This window comes from Rattus norvegicus, chromosome 3, assembly GCF_021556685.1.
Source record: "Rattus norvegicus strain SHRSP/BbbUtx chromosome 3, alternate assembly SHRSP_T2T, whole genome shotgun sequence".
NCBI classification, from domain to species: Eukaryota; Metazoa; Chordata; class Mammalia; order Rodentia; family Muridae; genus Rattus; species Rattus norvegicus.
In genome coordinates this window covers 121,979,756-122,002,190 of record NC_141536.1, presented here as the reverse complement: position 1 = coordinate 122,002,190, position 22,435 = coordinate 121,979,756, and the positions used below count along the sequence as shown (strand labels likewise).

The 22,435-nt window shown below is 40.3% G+C and overlaps 1 protein-coding gene across 2 annotated transcripts in view; it reads right to left on the bottom strand.

Moving 5' to 3' along the window:
• Window positions 1-22,435, bottom strand: part of Plcb1 (phospholipase C beta 1) — a 712,575-nt gene that overhangs the window by 507,207 nt on the left and 182,933 nt on the right. For both annotated transcript variants that reach the window (NM_001077641.2, XM_087648496.1), the window contains 1 exon segment: window positions 1,131-1,199. In NM_001077641.2, coding sequence (NP_001071109.1) covers window positions 1,131-1,199 — 69 coding nt within the window.

The following is a 22,435-nucleotide window of genomic DNA, read 5'->3' as shown; positions in this document are numbered from 1 at the left end:
ATATTATTTTTTTTCACATTTTCTAGACACCCATTTTAACCCATTCAGCTAACCCCAGCATTTGGTATTTGCTCGGTGCCAGACTGCCAGCACCAACCTACGACTGCAAAGATGTCTGTGAGGGGAAATTATTCAAGCTGACGGTTTCTCTGTACGCCCAAAGCAGCAGATCACTCTGGATGCTAATGAAACTGTTCTGACTTTTAGAGGCTTAAGCAGCAGTTGTGGGAAGACCCTAAAAAAGAAAATTGCTATTTTAAACTCCTAAATGGCAACTCCCCTGCCTCCTTGCTTGGCCGATACACTCCCCCCCCCCCCGAGGAAAGAAGTATTGAATGCCTTAAATATTATATCCAGTAACAAAGGGTTTTCAACTACCTAGATAAGTTAAAAAAATGCATTTTCTCCACCCAGCATTTGAATTTTATCTTCAGAAAATGTGTTCCGAACCCAAACTAATGACATCCGTCTTAGCATGTCTTAAAACACCCTCATTACTAATGTGCAGAATTTACTTTTGCCTCTGTACTTGTCCGTGTTTTAGTTGCACAGTGTTTGAGTTTCGTATTGTCTCTGCTCACTAGGATGACTGCAGTTTATGCTAGAAGTAAGGAAAGAAATGTATGTCTACCAATGTTTCTGAGTTAAATGATATTCTGCAAAAGAGCGTACGCCTTTGAAATTAACCAACACAGGCCGAGCATAACTTATTCAAAATACTTTACAGTTTTGAAACATTGGAGTATATGTACTCAGATACCTTCTTAATAGGACCCAAGTCTAAACACAAAAATCCATAACCACCTCATACATATTGCCTGAAAGTAATTTTACACAATATTTTTAATCACCAAGGCATATCATGGGTCAGTATGAAATTTCCCACTCACAATGTATAGTATTTTGCCATTTCCAATTTAGGAGAGTAATCTGTCCACAAATGAAGAGCAATAAGGCCGTATGTTCACTCATTATTTCTACCTTTTAATGAAACTGGAGGTGAGGAGGGCTCACTGGCTGTTGTGTATTACAACAGCTACAACACAGAAGCTTTTAATTGGGGCAATTAATTGATATCTTGACATAGATAAAGAATCAAAGCAACAGCTGGTACAGGCACAGGCTCCTACCTTGGGAGCTTTGGCGTGCTTCCCACACCTGGCATCCTTGACGAGGCTGAGATCTAACAGCTCCGTCTCCTGAAAAGCAAAATGGGAAGTTGTTAGGAAACCACACAGACTGTTCATCTTTGTTTTATGTCATTGACATCACTTTAAAGAACATTATCATCTGGAGGTTTACCTGAGGACTTAACTACAGTAAGCTACCCCTCACCCCCATATTATGTCTCATTAAGTCAGGAGGAAGAAAAAGTTCATCACTGCTAACTACTCAAAAGTATGTTAAAACACATATTCCAATATATTTGCTAAAGCATCTTTAAAAAGTTAAAAGCATGATTTGCATCCCTAAATCTAAATCCTCTAAGACAGTCGTTCTCAGCCTCCCTAATGCTGCAAACTTTTAAGACAGTTCCTCATGTTGTGGTGACCCCACCACCACCACCACACACACACATACCAACCATAAAATTATTTAGTTGGTACCTCAGAACTGTAATTTTACTACGGTTATGATTGCAATGTAAATATCTCATATGCAGGATAGCTGACTAGTGTGGGGGTCACGACCCGCAGGTTGAGAACTTCCACTCTTAAGCCATTCCTAAATCAAAAGAAATCCAGCTTTGTCCCAGAGTTGAAAAGAAACCCTGGGGTTCCTAGGTGAATGCATTTGGGTATGGGGGAAATCAAGAAGGCCGGAGGAAGTTACATGCTCCCATCATCAGCTCGCTCTCACACCTAATATATCTGGCCAATATTACAGATGGATACACACACACACACACACACACACACACACACACCCCAAATTCTGCTGTCAGGCTTTGCACACAAATTTCAGGCCACTTCCCTTTCACTTAATCATTATCAAATGTACTTTTTAATTTATTATTCAAAAACTATAATATCTAATTACTCCAGGAAACAAGAAACATGCGTTGATTTTCTGAAGTGCCATCAAGTGGGGGTGGGGGAGAGAAACATGAAATATATGTGTCTGTTGGGAAAGAGTACTTTTCCCTGGGTGCACGTGGAAGAATCATTTAGCTTGGAGAAGTGGGAGGCAGGTTCATCACAACTGGAGAGTACAGAATTATTCCATAGAAGAATGGCCCAAAGATTTAAGAAGGATCTAAGATATTCATAGTCTTCAGATATTTAGAGACACAACCCATGCATGGAGAGATAAAGAAGAGGAGGAAGACAAAAATAATAAAGCTGTATGCACAGTAGTAATCCAACAAGGGAGTATCAAGGGCGACCCTCTGTGTCCCATTTGGATTAAGTATTGAACATGGGAAGGGAAATCATGGAAGACAACAGTACAGGGTTGGGAACACTGAAGGTTTACTGACAGAGCATAGGTTTGCAGTGTAGGTGTACCAATCAGCGAGCACAGTGCTATAATGAATAGAACTCCCTTAAAGGGGGTTGCAATCATCCAACAATGTGGCCTGGTCAAGAGTCAATGGGATGCAGACATCTACCCCACTTATCTCAGAAAAGGCACTATAATATGATTCATCTGACAACAGACTCTAGATAACCCACAACAGACTCTCTAGAAATCTCATCCAAGATACTCAAGAATACTGATACTGATACTCCCTGGAGGCTTTTTACAGCAGGTACCTTCCAATTCCAAATGTCTGGTCTAAAACACTTTGATAACTGTTTTAAGGCTTGAGTGCAAAGGGTCTACTGGGATATGGATTCCCTCTACTGCATACAAATCCATACCAGACCAAAGAGCACGCTCTGCCCTGGCCACCTCTCTGAGACATGGAGTGAAGGTTGGATGGAGGAGACATCTTCCCATGATTATTCTATCTCAGAAGTGCTTTCCTGTCTTAGTGAATCTCCTGGTTTCATCTGCACTGTGACTGACCTGTGGAAACCTTCCCATACCATATGGAGTGACATGCGAGGACCAAGCAAAAGGACCTTCCTTGCAGGACAGTGTGACGTCGACTAAGCTGCCTTCACTCACAGTACTTCAGGTACCCAGAAAAGTGTGCTAACCCCTTGGCATTCAATGTTTGGCTTAGGCAATTGCATCATGGATCTGTCCTGGAGAAATAATGAAGACAAGACTTGATGAAGTTGAAGCCCAAGCCTGGGTTTCTTGATCTCCACAGCAGTAGCAACTACTTTGCTGAAGAGGAAGGCAGGGAAGTACTAATAAAGCCTTTGGAAGTTTAATCTACAAGACAGGAACAGTATGGCCATCTGAGAGGTGAGATAAAGAGTGAAGGTTTATCAATGGAGAATTCTGGAAGAGACTGTGGCATAAAGAAGGAGAAAGATCACCAAACAGTGCCAGAGGTTCTGACTTCCTCACTGGAACAAAAACCTTAGGCAAACTGCTTTCATATTTGAGAATTCATGATTTGAGAAATCTGTCCAGGAGCAAATGCCATTCGTTAATTCCTCTGACATTGTTTAATGAATGCTGGCAATGCACAGTCCAATCATGAGGATTGAATCACAAAATGCAAAAGTAGGCTCTCCAATTTGAGGCACTGTGAGTAATCCAGTCAGTCCCTGTTAAACGAGATACTTCCAAACGCCTGCAGATCCTGGTTGGGGAAGGCTAGCACAAAGATGGTGTAGATTTCCTGGCTTTGCAGTTTATATAGGGAGGAGGACAGATTCTCCTAGAGGGCCAATTAGAGGGAGATGAATACAGGCAGGAATGATGAGCATAAAGCACTCATGCAGCAGATGTGCAAAGGTATATATGACAGTCCATAGGTGTTAAATGACCATCTCTCATGGGTAGGATAAAAGCTATCTACACCCACATTATATACTTACCAAAGTTTGAGAGTAACACTTTCTATTCAAAGCTTTTCTTCTCAGTTGAACAAATGGACTGAAACATTGCTTGCTTGTTTATACACAAAAACCCAAACTAAGTTCACAAAGAACTTAGTAGGCCTCATTACTTTTATACTGGAGATAATGAATATTGTTCCGTATTGCCAGCTTCGGCGAAGGTTTCATTCCCTAAGTGGTGGAGTGATAGTTAATGCCAGCTACCCTAGGGGTTCATTCCGATAGCACAGAGCTAAGCAGCTTCTCTCACTGGTGTGTAAAATTGTGTGTTCAGGAAAAGCATCAAGGGCACCATGGGGTGCATAATGTGGCACGGGGAAGACCCAGGTAGTAGAGCTGTTCACGGGCCCTTTCAGCTGGAAAGGGGTGATGTAAAATCACATCCCCACTTCCATTTCCATACCGTACCAGTCCTCTGGGGCTTTCACTGCATCTTTTTCTCTCCTTCCTGACGGAGAGAATGCAGAAGCCAAAGCATAGGACCACAGAAATGTTACCTATGCCATGGAAACTTCTTCTGGGCTAATTTTCCTGTGTTAATAGTTTTAATGACCTAATCCATTATAAAGCACGGTGTGGTCTCTCTCTCAGCTCATTTGACAGTTGGTACCTTCTAGCTTTGCAAAGCTTGCTGGATACAAATTGCATCACTGATTAAATGGTGACAATACGACACATACCAGTGGCTCTGAGAATGTAGCCTGCATTAGAGTCCCTTGAAAGGCTTAAAGACATTAAGCATGCGAATTTGATATCTAATAACCTTCTGACTGGTGCTGATGCTGCTGTCGAAGGACCAGCACTTTGAGGTATGCTTATAAAGACCCAATTTCAGGCTGCTGCTGTATGGTTTTTAGGTGCATGATGAATAAGGGCTATATAACAGTTATAAATTATATGAAGACTCTCTAACTCATTTTTTCTATAGAGAGCTGTCACTAATACCCGCTGAATATCAAACTATGACTAATAGTAATCTAGGATTGGATTTGATGTACTTAAGGGAAAACACCATAACCTCCTAGTTTTGAAAGTTCCTTTATATTAAATTTGTCCTGAAGGAAATACCTTTAAGTGTCCAGAAATTTAAAGCATTAAAATGGTGTTGTGTTGCTGAATACCCTGCTATTTAAACAATGCTGAGGTGTCTTTAAAGCAGTGAAGTAGAGGTGTTTCCGTTCTAAGAACATCCAGCTTGCTCAGGTGTATAAAGGGAAAATATAGCAACACACATCTGTTTTTGACCTACTATGGCATCTTCAATGCCTGGACCACAGTCCTAGGGGCAGCAACAAATGTACTTACATATTATGCTTCTTTCTCCCTTTATAAGTATGGCAGAGTGAATCAACAGCCATCAAAGGTTTGGGGAAACATTGCTCCAGATTTTTGTTTTGAATGTGAAATGAGAAAAGGAAGACCTGTGAGCTACGGAAAGACTGGATGGTCTCTGATGTTTATATTCAGCAGGAAGATTTCAACCCATCAGCCATAAACCCACTGTGAGGGAGATGAGCCATGAAATCCACTGCAATTTCAGGAAAGAATACAGTTTAAAATGCAACTCTTTCCAGAATACCAAGTCCTGTGCATGGTTACCAAATCCCATTAGTCACCCAATATAATAGCATGCTTCAAGCTCACACAATACATAATCAGAACAGCAATTACAGCCATAAACATTTCACAGGGAAGATATTAATGGTGGGGTGTATGGTGTGATTATGTGTACCTCCACATGGGGGATATTCATTAAGCTGTTCAACCTTGATTCACCAAAATAAGAATCAGTTAATAGATTGGCTGTCAAACATCTTCGAAATTCACAATTGGAGAATGTTTGGGGGATCCTTCTAAGAGGGTTTTGAGTTGAGGAGAAGCCTAGGCATAGACCCTCTTTGTTATTTTAACTACTTTGTGAGAGGGCTGCCTAATGTGTGCTGTGCAGCTGTCAACATTCCCTGCACTGTCTCGCCTTTCCAGCTCTTGCTTCACTCATTCCATAGGCATAATTTTTGTCTTTTTTTTAAAAACCTGCAACGTAAAAAAAGACCAATGGGAATGAGATGCACCATCCCTGAAAAAGGTGACTATCTCATATTCTTTACTTGAACACACTTACATTGACTATAAGCAAGCATCATCAACCTAAAAGGCATAAAATGCAAGGATTCTCTTGCAGCTATCCCTTGTTATCAACACAAAGTGAAGCTGACTGTGGCAAATGTTTGTGTGCACCAGGTAACCCATGTTGCAAACATGTATGCATGTGTGGGCAACATCATGATTATTGGGCTGAGATCTCTTATTTAGCAAGTAAAGCTAATGCACACACATAAATGCTAATGCTTGGAACATTTCCCGTTTTGAGCAAAAAGGGAAAAGTTCTAGTAGAAGCATGGTTAATTAGTGACTTTTCTGCTGCTGTCATACAGTACCATAACCAAAGGCAACTTAACTTAAGGGAGAATGGGTATATTGTGGGGTACGTATTCAGAGGGATGAGTCCATTATTGCAAGGGATATAGCATCTTATGGCAGGGATTGATGGAAGGAGAGAAAAGCTTCCCGAGTATGTCTATAGCAGCAAGTATGATGGGAAGCAGAAGTGGGGAAGGCTTTTAAATTTGAAAGCCCACCCCAGTGATGTCCTTCATCCCGCAAAGCTATACCTCCCCATGGCCTCTAAATGGCACCATTAACAGTGGGCCAAGTGTCAAAATGCCTGAGCTAATAGTGAGGATTTCAACTCTAATTCAAACTCTAGAGTTGATAAAGCATATAGGAAAAAAACAGGAAATATATGAAAATAAATAAAGATATGAAGATTAAAGATATTTCATGAAACCCAGAAATAATAAGAGATTTTCTAGAGAAATTGACTTCAACTTCATTGCCAGAATTAAATGTGAAACACGATGAATATGTGTAGTGGAAACGGAAAGCATAAGATTACTGCTAGGTAAGGGGTTATACTGTAATTGTCTATTAACATGGAGCTTCTGGGTTTCTCTCTTCCTTCGTTTCTTTCTTTTTTTCTTTCTTTCTTTTGAATATATTGACAAAGACACTAGGCCACCTCTTCTCCACAAATAGTGTTTGGGCTGCCGGGCAGATGCTGTATTCTATCTTGGTTTATGCTAGAAATGATAACCGGATAAAGAAGGTTAATGCTGTCCAATCTAGGCTCTATAACAGGAAAACTGTAAAACATTATTAACTCTCACTTTTACATAAAAAGTCAATCTGATACGTAGTTGTTTGCAAACACGAAAGGTGACTGATGCAGTGTGTGAATTACCACAATTCCTTGTTCTAAAGACCATGTCCAGAACTCAGTGCTTTTCAATGCCACTTTCTTCTGGAGTCTGAACGTTACCTCTAGCCTTACTTACAAATTCTGTTTCAATGACATAGACAGGAATACAGCCTATATAAGAGAAAATGTGGAAATTAACATTATTTGTATGTTATTCTCTCTTTCCTTTCCTCTGCCTTTATACTTCTCCTTCAGAGATAAAGCATCTGTCAAAGATTAGGGATCCTACGGTCTTTCAAAAGCTAAAACCTGTAAAGAGAAGCTCACACCTCACCAAGCCAGTCAGCGTCTCTAATGCAATGTCTAATCCTAATGGGGCTCCTAAACAAGGTACACATTTTCTAGGCTTTCTATTTCACTTTGAGTGGGAGATGTTGTAAGCACAAACTGGAGGATAATAAGCAATGAAGGTGACGCCTAGGGAAATGGAGGGAAACCGTGGTGACTAATCACATGACATCATGCTGAGAAGGAAGCCGTGGAGTGGGGATGGGCCCGGAAGGTTTCCAGCCTCTTTGCTCATCTTACACATTCTCGTTTAGAGTCTGCAATTTAGCACATATTCAGTAAATACTGAAAATATATTTTTGAGCAAAAGAACCCAAAGCTGCCATTATTCCAGTGGATAGATTTCAGTCTAGATATGTCTTCAGAGAGTGTTTATTCACAAGAAGAGTGAATTCACAGAGTGGAGAAACAGGAGCAAAAAGCAATAGCCCACATAGATGTCTTGCTGAGATGACAAGGTTAGTTCATGAGGCAACCTGTTGATAGGAACACCCAGGAGAGCAGGGTGGATAAGAGGAAAATAAGCCATGCAAAGGTCCCAAAGAAGGAACACATAACATGCAAGTTTAAAAATGCTGTGCACTCTAGGAGACAGCATGGCTAACTTCCAGCCTCGCAAGACACCGTGGCTAGTATAAGAGCTTGTGTCAGTATTCGAAAAGTACTTAAAACAGTGGTTCTCAACCTCCTAAGGCTGCCACCCTTTAATACAGTTCCTCATGCTATCATGATCCCCCAACCATAAAACTGTTTCCATTGCTACTTCACAGCTCATTTTCTACTGTTATGAGCTGTAATGTACTTCCTGATGGTCTTAGTTGACCCCTATGAAAGGGTAGATCTACTTGCCCCTCCACAAATGGGTTGCAACCCATAGGTTGAGAACCACTGACTTAAAGACTCCGTCAAGTTTTGAACAAGAGCTTCCAGATCATCATTAGAAGATATCACTTTGGCCTCAAAATACAGTTTCTCAATATTTGTAGCAGAATCGTCCCTAGAACTTCAAGGACACCACTATTTACAAAAGTTCCCAGCCTTGCATAAATATATATTATCTGTAGGTAACTAAGCAAACTGTCTTAGTTAGGGTTTCTATTGCTATGAAGAGACATCATAACCTTGCAACTTTTATAAACAAAACATTTAGCTGAAGCTGGCTAACAGTTTCTAAGATTTAGTCCATTATCTTCTTGGAGAGAAGCATGGCAACATATAGGCAGACATGGTGTAGGAGAAGGAGCTGAGAGTTCTACGTCTTGATCCATGGGCAGCAGAAGGAAACTGCTAGACTTGGCCTGATTTGAGCATAAGAGACTTCAAAGCCTGTCCACACAGTGGCACACTTAGTCCATCAAGGCCATACATACCGTAAGAAGGCTACGTTTCCTAATAGTGCCACTCCCCGTGAGCCAAGCATATTCAAACCACCACACACATCTTCTGTGATTCTTTAAATCTTCTCTGGATTACTTACAATGTCCAAGGCAATTTACATAATATATAAGTCATTGTTAGACTACATTTGGGGGGAAATCATGACAAGAACTTGTCATTACGGATTCAGTAAACACACAATTTCTTTCTTTTGGAATGTTTTTGATCCACAGTTGTGTGCTGTTCAAAAATACACACCCTGGTAAGGACTCTGGTAAGGAATTCTAGAATGACTAGGTCTTCATTGTAGTTTTGATATCTAGAGTGATCAGAAAAAGATAAACTACAAGGAATCAGATGATAAACCAGAAGACCTTCATACAATCAATGCCAAGAAAAAGTCCATCCAGGAGGAGGAGGTTAGTTATTAGTCTTAAAACTTATGGAGAGCTTGAATTAATGAGGCAAAAAGTTTATTGAAGTTTATTGTGATGGGATTAAAGTTTCTTTATCACAAAGGAGGTGGACATGAACAGTGTAATTAGCACTACCAACAGGAGCAGTAAGTAGAACTATTACAAACAGAGACCAGAGATCTACCAAGAATTGCAGGAGATGATCTGCAGGTGTCACCGCATTGAACAGTGCAACAGCACTGACACTGTATCTAATTCTTCCCTTTGTCAGATGAGAGAACTAAGAAATTTGCCACCACTATTGGCCAACTGGGTAATTTTATTACACAGGGCAACATCTTCGCCACTTGTAGTAGGGGGATACTAAGGTGGCCCTGTGGCACCAGGGCATTTATGTAAGTACTTCCACTCAAATATAGGCACAACCACACTGGCTTTGACCCAGGAGACTGGGGCAGGGGTGACAAATTATCAAGCTCATGATTATGCTGGGAGAGGTGGAGAAGGTGAGAGGATGTTGCAGAATGTATGAAAGCTTTCAATCTGGTGACTTAACCAAAAGTGCCTTCTCAGAATATCTAAGTAAGAGAAGGTAGGAACAGAGGCTCTGAACTGACTGCTATGTTGTGTCCTATCTAAGTAAAAGAAAATCTCTAGGAGAAAGGGAATTCAGACGAACAATGTTGAGGAAGTAAACGGTGACAATGACATGAGCCTAGGTGGCAAAATTAGAGCTAAATGTGCAGCAGCCACCCTGAAGACTTCCTTGCATCCCAGCGAGCACCCAAACAGGTGTGACTCTGACAGATTGAAACACTACGAGAGATGTTTGCCATTAAGTGTGTTCTAATTTGTTATAAAGCAGGAGAGAACAAATACAGTACTCCCCGAGAACATCTCAAATGATAGCATGACTTTATTTTCACCTCACAATATAATCTTTCTCTGTGAAACCTATATCTACCTTAGATGACAAATAGATATATGTGAAGTCTACGGACAACATGCTTGAGTTTACTAGTTCTTATTATCAGGCAGCTCATAGAGCGAGGTGCCATACTTGACTCGGGTGGGAGGTGTATGGTGCTGCATTTGTTAAGGACTCAAGCAATAGACAACAATATCAGTGTCGCTAAAGATTACACTCATACAATCTTCTGCTATCCGCTGTGCTAGGAGAACATACTCACTTCATGCTAATCAGATTAAGGGATAATAGCAGCCATCATTTTGCAAATGGTTTCTTGAGTGCTAGAACCGATCTCTCTGAATATTTTAGGTGAGCACAGGATCTAATTTCCATAAAAGGTCTTTAGAAAGGAATAGGAGACACTATAGACGTATCATGGGGCAAGCTGCTTCTACCTGTGGAGTCCAGATGATCTCAGTGTAGCCAGATTGACTTTCTGAGTCATCTAAAATGTTAGCATTGGCCTTTACCTATTTCAGGGTGGGTGAGCTGCCAGCAGAATTTTTAATCTGGCCATTGAATCTGCTTCTGATCTTACCTTCCGACAACTGAACACACAACTTACCATATGCCAGTTATACTCCTTAAGCTCCTTTATGGCTCAACATAATGGTTTTGAGAATATGGTCCTTTGACAAAGGACACCAATACCACTTGAGAGATGACAGAAAGGTCTTTGCCTTCCCCTAGACATACTGTACTAGAAGCTATGGCGTGGAAACCAACAATCTTGTAAAATAAGCCTCAGGGTGATTCAAATACAAGCCAAGGTTAGAGAACTTCTGCCCTAGATCTTAAATGGAGACAGTAGCTGCCCACAGAGAAGCCTAATTAAGCAGAGCTAGGTAGGACATCCAGACGTTTGGATGGGCTACCTTTATCCATTTATGAAAGAATTGCACCGAAGTCCTTATTAGCAATGAAAGAACTGTTCATCAATAGTCTGAAAAAAGTTTGCTTTAGACTTCTGTGTGTATCAGCAGCAAGTGTATTAAAGCAACCATTTCTATGCTGAGCCCTGGAGGCCAGGCAGAGTCAGAGCCACATTCTAAGTAAGGCTGGCTTAGTTCCAGATGTTCTGATTCAAACCCTGTGCGTGATACTTCTGGGCTGGCAACCAAATACACTTCGCTTTCTCTCTAGTCACAAAATCAGGGCATGTCTGGTGATCTCTGAAGTCTACATAAACAACATCCAACCTTGCTTTACCTTTGTAGCCACTTGGTGAAATAAATCTACCTGGAGAAACTAATTTTTACCTTCAACTATTTGTTTAAAAATAGACAGTAGACATTTCTCAGCACTAAGTTTGTATTTTGTCTGATTGAGTCTGAGTTTCAGCCATGACAGGTTCCCAAGACACTTTTGATCTTAAGTGACGTTTTGAATATGTGAGGAGTTAATCTGTTTTAAATTCACACACACACACACACACACACACACACACACACACACACACCACAATGCTTCTGTTTCTTTTGCAATGACTTGCTTCTTAAGATTACTTTGAGTTTTCTGGCAAGGCAGAGGGATCAAACTGAGTCTCTTCCAAATGCTAATTTGTACCATATGGGGTTGGGAATCTAATGGGGAGGATGAGGCTTAATGAATTTTCCTGAGGAGAACATTCAGAGTCAATCAATATATGGACCCTGAGGTTCTCCTGGAGTGCTCTGAATTTAAAAGTAAACTTTCCTTTTGATTAAGCTGCAGATCAGCCCAGCACTAATGCGTGTACAAAACAAACCAAGTGGCTAAGACTAAGCACTCTGGGAAAGCTTAAGTCCTCCCAGGTTGTTTTTCATGAATTCAGGACATCCGCTGTGCTGCTCACCTGGCTCCCTGCCTAGCCCCTTTTCTAGCTAGACACCACCTCCCATGGTCTATTTCACTCTCACAACGGGCATTTGTGATCTTTGACTACCTTTGGCCTGCTAGACACACTTTTCTGAGGGGAGGAGACAGCAGGGAGTGCTGGAAGGCTGTGTACCCTGGAGCAAACTTGAGCTGTTGACTGACAGGTGGAGACAGAATGCCTGGCAACCCAGACACAGGGTAGGACAAAGTTCCCAGTACAACTTTTGCTCTGGAGCCCTCAGGAGGGCATTATTTAAGGCTGGGGCTCTAGCTTAAACCCTTGCCTGGCCCCACCCCAATCCTTTTGGGTAGCCTCAGTGGTCATTATTTCCTAGGGTTCTTTTCTTATGACACCTTTTAGACATAACGCCTTGCATGGGTTGGGGGTGATAAGTTCAAAGCGCAGATCCCTTATCATTTATTTATAGCTAATTTGGAAAATAAGGTTAAACTGGAAACCAGCCAGAATCATACACACTTACTGCTGTTAATTATTATGTCTTTGGCCATGCCCTCTTCTGCATGTCCAAGCCATCATTATTACATACCGTCTTAATTCAGTTCAAATTTCATGTCAGTGCTGGGCAAGTCACCTTATATCATCCGTAGCACATAAGCTATTTTGACCCTTCCTGAGAGATAGACAGCTGGAAGCAAAATGTGTGCCAACAGTTTTAGCAAAAGTATAGCCACGTCATTATCTAGGAGGAGCCTGATTTTAAATCCTCCCCACTAGGAAAATCAAAGCTATAAAAAGCAGTCATTTACCTAATCCCCTAGTCAGACTTAATTTTGTCAAATTCAGTGCTAAAAGGAAACATGTTCATCTCCACTGTGTGACTTCCTTCTTTATAAGGATGGATTTCATTTTTGCCACCCACTCTGACTCTTCTATGAAAAAAAAAACTCTGAACCTAATGGGACACATATAACTTTATTCCAAACCTGAATAAAAATGATTCACAAGCAGTACTAACTAGCCTCGTTGGGTGATCAAATGACAAAAAAGGCATTAAGTTGGGAAGGGAGGGTCTTGGGGGGTTCATGGGGAAGACTAAGGGAGAGATGGAAAGTATACATGCCTGCATTCTCAAAATTATAGGAAAATGGTTTTTAACCCCAGCAAAAATAGAAAATACAAATAATATTCTTCTAGGTGTTTTCAGGAATATCATCAACTTTGTATTGATCCTTATTAGGAAGGAGAGGGAGGGTAACAAGTGAATCTGACAGTGAATGCTGATGAGAGATGCAAGACAGCACAGGTTGAATAAAAGTAAAGAGTTTAGATTTCAAACCTTCAAAAAGGGGCAAACTTTAAGTGTTCTCATTATGGGGCACTGGAATACATAGGAGGCCGTGGATCTGTTCATTAGCTTGATAAAGTCTGAGCACACCGCATAACATCACATTGTGTTAAACAAATATGGTTGCTTATTGGCCAATTTGAGGCGTGTTTATATAAGTTTATGCATACATGCAATCACCACTAGTGAAAAAAGAAGCCATGAATTTGAAGGAGAATGGGGGTAGGTTGAAGGGAGGGTTTAGAGGGAGGAAAGAGAATGAAAAGATGTCACAATTATATGATAACTTCCAAAATGTCGGTGGGTTTTTGTTTGTAGGAGAACTATGCAAGAAAAACAAAGCAGACCTGGTGATCATGTGAGGCTCAAATTCAAGACTTACTCAATGAAATTCAAGGCGATGCAAGTATATCCATAGTGGACGGGGCCCACACTCTGAAGACAGAGACATAAGGATCACAGATCCTCAAGAACTAAGGCTGTAGTAGCAAATTTGAAAGGAGAGGGGAGAGATCTAGACCTGTAGGAGTTCACTAAAAATGGCTGCATTTTAGAGAACATAGGAATTTCAATCTTAAGGTCAGATGTAGACACATTTGGGAGGCAGGCAATGAGTGGGAGAAATAGTGAATAGTCTTACACTGTCCTTAAACTTCTGCATAGGGGATCATGGAGCTGCTCCCAGTCTCCCTCCTGACAATGAGAAAGGAAGTAATAAGTTGTGAAAACTCTTTTACAAGACCTAATGTTTGCCCCAATTACTGCCCAGAACAGCAAGTCCAAAGAAAACAAACAAGGGCAGCTAATAGAAGGCATTTGTTTTCGACAGCACTCCCCTGACTTGACCTTTAGGAGAACGCTGAGAAAGCCTCACATCTCCTTTCTTTATCTGAATAGGTTGAAAAATGATGACAACAGACACTTTATTTCAATCAACTGGTGAGGAGCATGGAGCCATTCAGAAATTAAAGAATAGGAAGTTGGATGAGAGTAAAAGAGAGTTAAGAAGCCAGACGGAAGTTGAGACCAGAAGGACTCTTGAGTAAAGCCACACCCTGAAAGAAAAAAAAATCACAGAAAGAAAACATACCACTGGTGCGGAGCTAAAACAAACCCACATTAAAACAATGCAACGCATGATTTAAGAGGGGTTTGTCTCCTGTTACTATCTGTGCTTTTTTTCTATCACACACACACACACACACACACACACACACACACACACACACACACGTTATTTCTGCAAAGAGACAATGAGAGGAGGCAGGAGAAACTAGAAAGCATTCCATAGGTGCTAACAGTGATAATTCCTAGCATAAGCCTAACATGCAGGGGTCAGCCATGGCTTTTGTCTCTGTATAGACAGAGATGATAAAAAAACATGGAGGTATAAGCTAGGAGAAGAGGCAGCCAGTTTTCATGCCCACCTACACTCAGGAAGGCTGATTAATGGTGGCGGCAGTGGTTACAGTGTGGTCCCCTGAAAATCTACTCAGACAGAATGGATCGGTACACTTTACATTTGGTTTCTGTGCATGCTCAGACCAGAATGTCCCCTTGTCACGGCAGAGGACTCTGAGAACAGAGAATTCACTGAATGGTACCACAAAGCCAAGTGTAACAAATAAAGAGAGTCCTTGGATGACTTTTCTCAAACTCTAAGCTGTATGGTGGACTGAGAACCATTGGATAATGGAACTGTTCCCATCAAAAGTTGGCATGGGCACAGGGCTGGAGAAAACATCTTTGTAATTTCTGCTTCTTCTCAATTAAATACATCATCCTTTTAAACAACATCTTTGTAAAACACAGTTAAGGGAAAATATCTAATATACGATAGTTCTTTTTATCAAAGACGAGGCAGTGGGGAGCAAGAGTCAGTAAGATGTCCAGTTGCTGGGAGATGTCTTTTGCCAGAATTGCACGGACTAATCCCAGTGATCACCTTTGGATATGAGCCCTCTATGTTGATTCCCCACAGCCTCAGACTTCCAAAACAGAATCTATTTTGATTTTGTATGTTTTCATTTCACAACTTATAAAGCCATGATAAAAGTACTTTATCCTCTAGAGCTTTGAACTACTGAATCTTACAATCTCCTTTGCAGCCTAAATATAGACTGGCTTCACTGTCCCTGTGTATATAAATTTTCAAAAGAAACAACTCATGAATCCTTAATATAGGCCTCAAGTTCCCAAGGGGACAGATCACCATTTTCAATATTGAAAAATGTATTTTTTCCTGTGCAGATAAAAGTAAAGTATAATAATAAGTTTTCCTTGGAATTACATCCCATGATTAAAAAAGAAAGTAGCACGAAGACCAGATATTAGTTCTGGAAGCATATTTCAGTGATGGAGCCATTGTCTGACTTACATAAGATCCTGGTTCAATCCCCAGCATTGAGAAAATGGTGAGAGCAAACACCCATGCCCTCCCCTCCCTCGGGGGAAAAATTATTTAATATAAACATTGGATTACTCTTTTGTGAAACTACTTTATCTTGCTTTTTCTTAAAATTCCTGTTATTGTCTTGTTCTTTTCCTTAACTTATTTGCAGATGATTGCCTGCCTAGTTCTAACCTAGTCACTTTTATCTTTCTACCGATTCATCCTTTTCATGCAGGCCTCATTGGAAAAGAATCTGTTGTTTCTCGCGTCCTAGGTTATGTGGATTTCCAGTCACAAGTCAGATGAATCACATTTGCTCTATGTGGGTCAGTCAAAATTAAGTACAGAAATCTCTTAAGTACCAAAATTGGTCTTATTCTGTCTTATGATTATGGAATTAAATTAACCTGAGTCTTAAGCACTGTATGTCTTTCGGCGTTATTATTTTTTTTTTATTGCAAAAGCTAGACCACAGCAAATAGTACAACCTGACAGAAAGTGCACAGAGTTCATAACTTTCTCCTTCATTCCATTATTATTTGACAGGAGCTTTACAGAGTGTAGCCCTCTACTCAGTGTACTGAGTCATCTGGGAGCTTATTAAAATCTCAAGTTTTTGGACCCCACCCAAAGCCCCTAACTTGGAACTCAAGGGGCCTGGAACCAACAGTCTCAGCCTTAACAAAATGCTACAAATGATTCCTATGTATCCTTGAGTTTGAGATCTCTGGGCAGACAATTATGGATTGGTGACCAGCATGCTCTGTACCTGGGTTTCTTGTTCTGAATAATTTCTCTGCCTAAAAGAATTTGTAAAAAACACATAATCATAATGATAGTCAGGTGCCACTCTTAAAAAATTTATAGCTGAAAATTTATATGAGAGAACACATCTGTACTGCACAAATACAAAGAAAATTAATCTCAGATACAGCAGAGTCTGACTTTATACTGTAGACATTCTGCAAGTCTATGTTTTAAAGAACAAAAAAAAAGCAGTTTGAAGAGTCTCATTGACTCATTAGACACTATTTAATGTTAGAACTCTGATGACGCTGGTAGTATTCCGAGTATATATATAAGCATTGCCGAACACATTGAAAACTTGTTCTGATGGAATTCTTACTAATTAACTTGCAGGACACTGAAGGTTGAGGGGTTGCCACACTTGGAATGGTGACAGTGAGCGGACTTCATCATGATGGCTATGCCCTTCCCCCACACAGGAATGTGGGTTTTCACACTAAATCCTTGATGGGTTTATGCATCTTAAGGCAGAGAGGTAACTCACTGGCCACCGTGATCCACATTTCCCCTACCACTGCAGATAACAGTGAGGAAATCCTTTCTCCATCAAGAGCTGTGTTTCCCAGCATCCCTAGCACTTGTGGGTATGTGAGTAGTGCTCACAAATGAAACAGGAATGGATGAGAAGTGAGGGTCATGTCTGATCTCATTCTTTCTTCTTTGTCCTTTGTATGAAATGAAGAAACCCTAGAGGATTCCGGGTAGATTAGCATCTACCTGAATCATAAGTTGAAGAAAGCTACCTTCTATAAGACCACCTATCCTAGACTACTTAGGACATGGGAAGTGTTTTTGTGTGTGTTAAGCTGTTCAAACCCCAAGTTTTATTTTGTTATAGAAGACAGGATACTCAAGACAATTACAGAGCAATATGAACTTTAAAAATATGGCAGATATCATATCCTCATGTCATAATATAAACCATTTAAAATAGAACATTGGAAAATCAAAAAACATAGGAACAGATATAATTTTATGTCCATGTTTTACAGATGAAATTGAGACCACTCTGGGTGAAGGGTTTTGACTTGAGCATTACTGTGTAACAATCTTCTCTAACTTCCAGAAGCCCCAATTCACTGGTTATCACACTACACTGGCCAGAAAGATAAAGTCCCATGAGATGTACCACCAGTGTCCCCTCTAAGGATATAGGCTGATGCTCACAGATCAGCTATCAGCTTTCATGAGGCATGATTCTTTTATGCAGTAGGAAGTGTTTATTTCAGAGACTGAAATAATATCTCACAGATTGGTCAAAGTGCTGAGAATTAGTGGCTGTTGAGTGTCCAGCTATAAGTGGACCATCTGTATCACTCCCTCCATAGCTCTGAGAATGTCACAAAAGATAGAAGAGAAAGAATAAGAGCTGGGGATGGGCTGGAGTGCGGTGGGAACACTGTCTTCTAGGCATTTGGGGGTCATTACAGTTTTAAGCATATAGTGGCTATGATTACCTGCAGGAAACTGGGTCTGTCAACATCCTGCCACAGGGGAGAGGACTTTCAGCCAACTCCTCTCTAAGGATATATGGTTAATAGTGGAAAGGGGGAGACATTGTCGTCAGTGGGACAGCTACTAGTCTTATAGATCTTCTCTCACCCGTGATACATAAGCAGCCATAATGAAACTCAAAGGGTTAAAAAATAAAAGGAAAGGCGTGGGAGGAGGCAAAAGGAGGAAGAGAAGAAAGGGTGGAGGAAAAAAAGACAACGTGAACAGAGGAGAGCTGGTGCAGAAGAGGAACGAGAGCCAATGTGAGTGGGAGAGGGACAAGAGAGGCTAGGAGGAGTGAATACAATTAAAATGCGTAAATGTGTATATAAATACCATAACAAAACAGTGTTATATATTGATATATGCTAATAGGTCATAAAATATAACAAGCATTCACTAACATATATAAGATTTACAAGGTTTGCTTAAATGCTATAATCTCCCTGAAGACTGCCGCTATATTTTTATGTACATATAGACATTTTGAATGTTCCTAATTAATTTGAGCCAGTGATAGGAAGCAATGACCCTCAGCCAGCTCTGTAGTGGGAACCAAGAATATTGGCATCCAGTCATGTTGAAATGATTAACAATAACGTATGAGGTAAACAGAGTGCAATGCTAAGCATCTGTCTCCCAGCAGGCCCTAGTGTATAAAGCCTCCACCGTTTGTTATGTCTCTCCGCACTGAACACCAGATTTGCTTCTCTAAAATAATTTTGCATTTTTCTCATTGTTATTGTGGAGTAGGACTGCCATATTTACAAGTGAAGAGACAGAGTTCAAACCCTGAGCACTGCCGGGTGCTTAGCAGAAACCTGAGGTCATAGTGGTAGGCTTTCACACGCCACTCTTCTCAACCACACTACATTCCTGCTATTTTTTTCAAATGTTATTTTCAACCCTTCTCTAGTTTCTCTCCCCTAGCTTTCTCTATCTTAGAGATGTTTTGGGAAGTTTTTATTGTCATAAAATACATTCAACTTACAAAGTACCATTTTAATAATTTTAAGTGTACAAATCAGTGATATTAAGTGCATTGAGACCACAGTGCAGCTGTCACTGTCATCCTCTTCAGAGCCTTTTATATTCTCGAACTGAAATTCTGCCCACATTAAGTAATGACATGACACTTCATTATCTGCTTTCCATCCTGACAAACATCATCCTACTTCTAAACTTGGTCCATTCAAAGACAAACAGAAAAATCATGCAGTTTAAAACAGTTTGGAATTTAAAGAAAATTACAGCATTACAAGGAGATATATACAGAACTTCTGTATATCAAACTCAATGTCTGCTATGATTAATATCTTGTTAGTATGACAGGTATAATTAATAAAGTGACACTGACACTTTCGCTGAAGTTCATTTTTTATTTATAAGGCTTTAGCCTGACCCATGATCTTTCTCCTGTGGCTCCATGTCATTAAAGTTGACATTACACTCAGGTCTCTTAAGTTCCCATACTGTGTTACACATGCTTTCCTTGTCTTTGATAACCTTGACACTTGACCTCTATCTTTACCTTTCTCTCTCTCTCTCTCAATATATATATATATATATAATATATGTGTGTGTATGTATATATATATATATATATATACATACACACACACACACACACACACACACACACACACACACACACACACACACACACACACCCAGGGCCAGACAGTTCTGAGCAATGCTCTAAAATTCTAAACCCCTGATCTCCATCCACACCATCCCACTGCATCTCATCTAAGTAACTTGTCCTCAGTATGACTGGATGGATGCTCTCTCCCCTGCCTGCAGCAATGTGTACCAGTCTTTTTAACTGTAAGGCTGTTGCTTGCATCTCCATTTGAAGTATACTGCCTCAAAGGAAAAACCCTCTGGGAAACCTCATTTAAGATTTAGGAAGTTCTTCACATGGAGGAGTATTGTGTAGATCAATTATTTGGGGTTATTATGTTTGAGGAAGTTATTATTCTTCTAAATCGTCTGCTTACTATTTTTTTTTCATTGAAAAAGAACAGCATGGGCCACCCATATTCATTTTACAGTTTGGGATACAACCCAATATTAGATTTTATTAATTAATTTATTTATTTGCTTTAAAGTGTTCCAGCTGTGGGTATTGAGGTCCCCTTCATTGTCTACTGAGTCCTTTTGCTGTTTCCCCTGCTGTGTTCTCCATACTTTCTTCCTGGGACTGTTCGATACCTCAGGATCATTTTGCAAATGCTCTCTTCCAGCTTTTCTAGTCAGTTATTTCTCTTTGTAACCTGGTATTTGAAACTGACACCATGAGTTTGGGCCCACTCATTGCTACTAAGGTGCCATAATATCTAGGGCCTCTGAGTGCATAGAAAACGTCTCAATTCACGTCATCACAATCATCCACATCTACAATTGCTCCCATGTGTATCCAACTGTATAGATATTAAACTAAACATGGATTCACGGCACTAGCTACAATGATAGTTCATGAGCACATGGATCTGTTCCCCTTAAATGACAACTACTCACCGCAGTAGTGATAGACCTTGTTTTCACAATGAGCTATCCACCTGACTACTCCACACTAGCACACAGTACTGTGGTCATGGAACTGTCAACTCCCACCCCGCAATAGGAAACCTCTTTATTGGCTAGTTATACAAATTTTCTGCTGTTGGTTTAATAGATTTCAGTCATTTCCAAAGCTATATAAGTCAGAATTTTTTTCCTAACTCCCTTAAGCAAAGTTTCATGTATCTATAAAGTATGTATGTATGTATGTATGTATGTATGTATGTATGTGTGCATGCATGTATGAATGTATGTGTATAAAATCTGCATTCTCTTCTAAGATGCTTTTGGATCCCCCCAAATGATGTTTAAACCTCTGAATTCATTAAAGTGAACTTGATGCTAAAATGTGCTATGGGCTTTTATAAATGCACAGTGAATGTGTTTGCAATTGTGATGTTCTACACATTGACTCCAACACAAAGAACATCCAGTGTGCTTCACCCTTTAAGTGCCCTATACACCTTGGAGCAACGAACCCTCACGTTCCCATCTCTACGCCTTTGCCTTTTATAGAATGCCACACCAATAAACTCAGCCAAAACACCCTTTTCAGACTGGCTGACTTTATTTCAGGTTTACCCATGTGCCCGTCTGGTTTGATGCTCTTGCTTTCACCACTGAATAGCATTCTATTCTAGTCATCATAGCTTATCCGTGCATCCACTGAAGACTTCTTTGCTTCCAGTTGGGAGCTACAAAGAATAAAGCTTCTATAAACATTTGCACAAAGAGTTTTGCGTGTACACAAATTTTCGATTTGTGCCTACAAATACAGTTGTTAGATCACGTGCTAAGATTATAATTAGCTTCATAGTAAATTGCCAGCATAGTTTCCAAAGACATAACCAGTGCACTTTCACCAGGATTCTAGTGTCTTCCTTTGCCACTGCAAAAGGCTGTGATATTTCACACTTTAATTTATGTGTGTGTGTGTGTGCATGTGTGTGTGTGTGTGTGTGTGTGAGAGAGAGAGAGAGAGAGAGAGAGAAAGATAGAAACAGAGAGAAAGAGAGAGAAACAGAGACAGAGACAGAGAGACAGACACACAGAGAGAGAGAGAAACAGAGAGAGAGACAGAGAGAGAGAAACAGAGACAGAGACAGAGACAGAGAGACAGAGAGAGAAACAGAGAAACAGAGACAGAGAGACAGACAGACACAGAGAGAGAGAAACAGAAACAGAGACAGAGAGACAGACAGACAGACACACATACACAGAGAGACAGAAACAGAGAGAGAGACACACAGAGAGAAACAGAGACAGAGACAGAGAGACAGAGAGAGAGAAACAGAGAAACAGAGACAGAGAGACAGACAGACAGACACACACAGAGAGAGAGAGAAACAGAGAGAGAGAGAGACAGAGAGAGAAATGATGCTGAGCACTGTTTTTATGCATAGCCACCTAGATCTTACATTCTCCCACCACCAGTAACTTTTTACTTAGACTATGTTCTTATCAATAGTCACCAAACTTTTTTATTGTCTTTCTACAATTTTTTAACAGAAGAGTTTTCAAGTATTTTCTCACAGCTCATGTTGCTTTCCTTCCTTCTTTCTCATAATGATAAAATTGGCACAAATGCTCCACTTTCAGTATAGTTCATCAATTTTTTTCTCTCAGAAATCATACTTTTGATGTCACAGCTAAAAGCCAAAATTATTCAAAATGTTGATGTCTC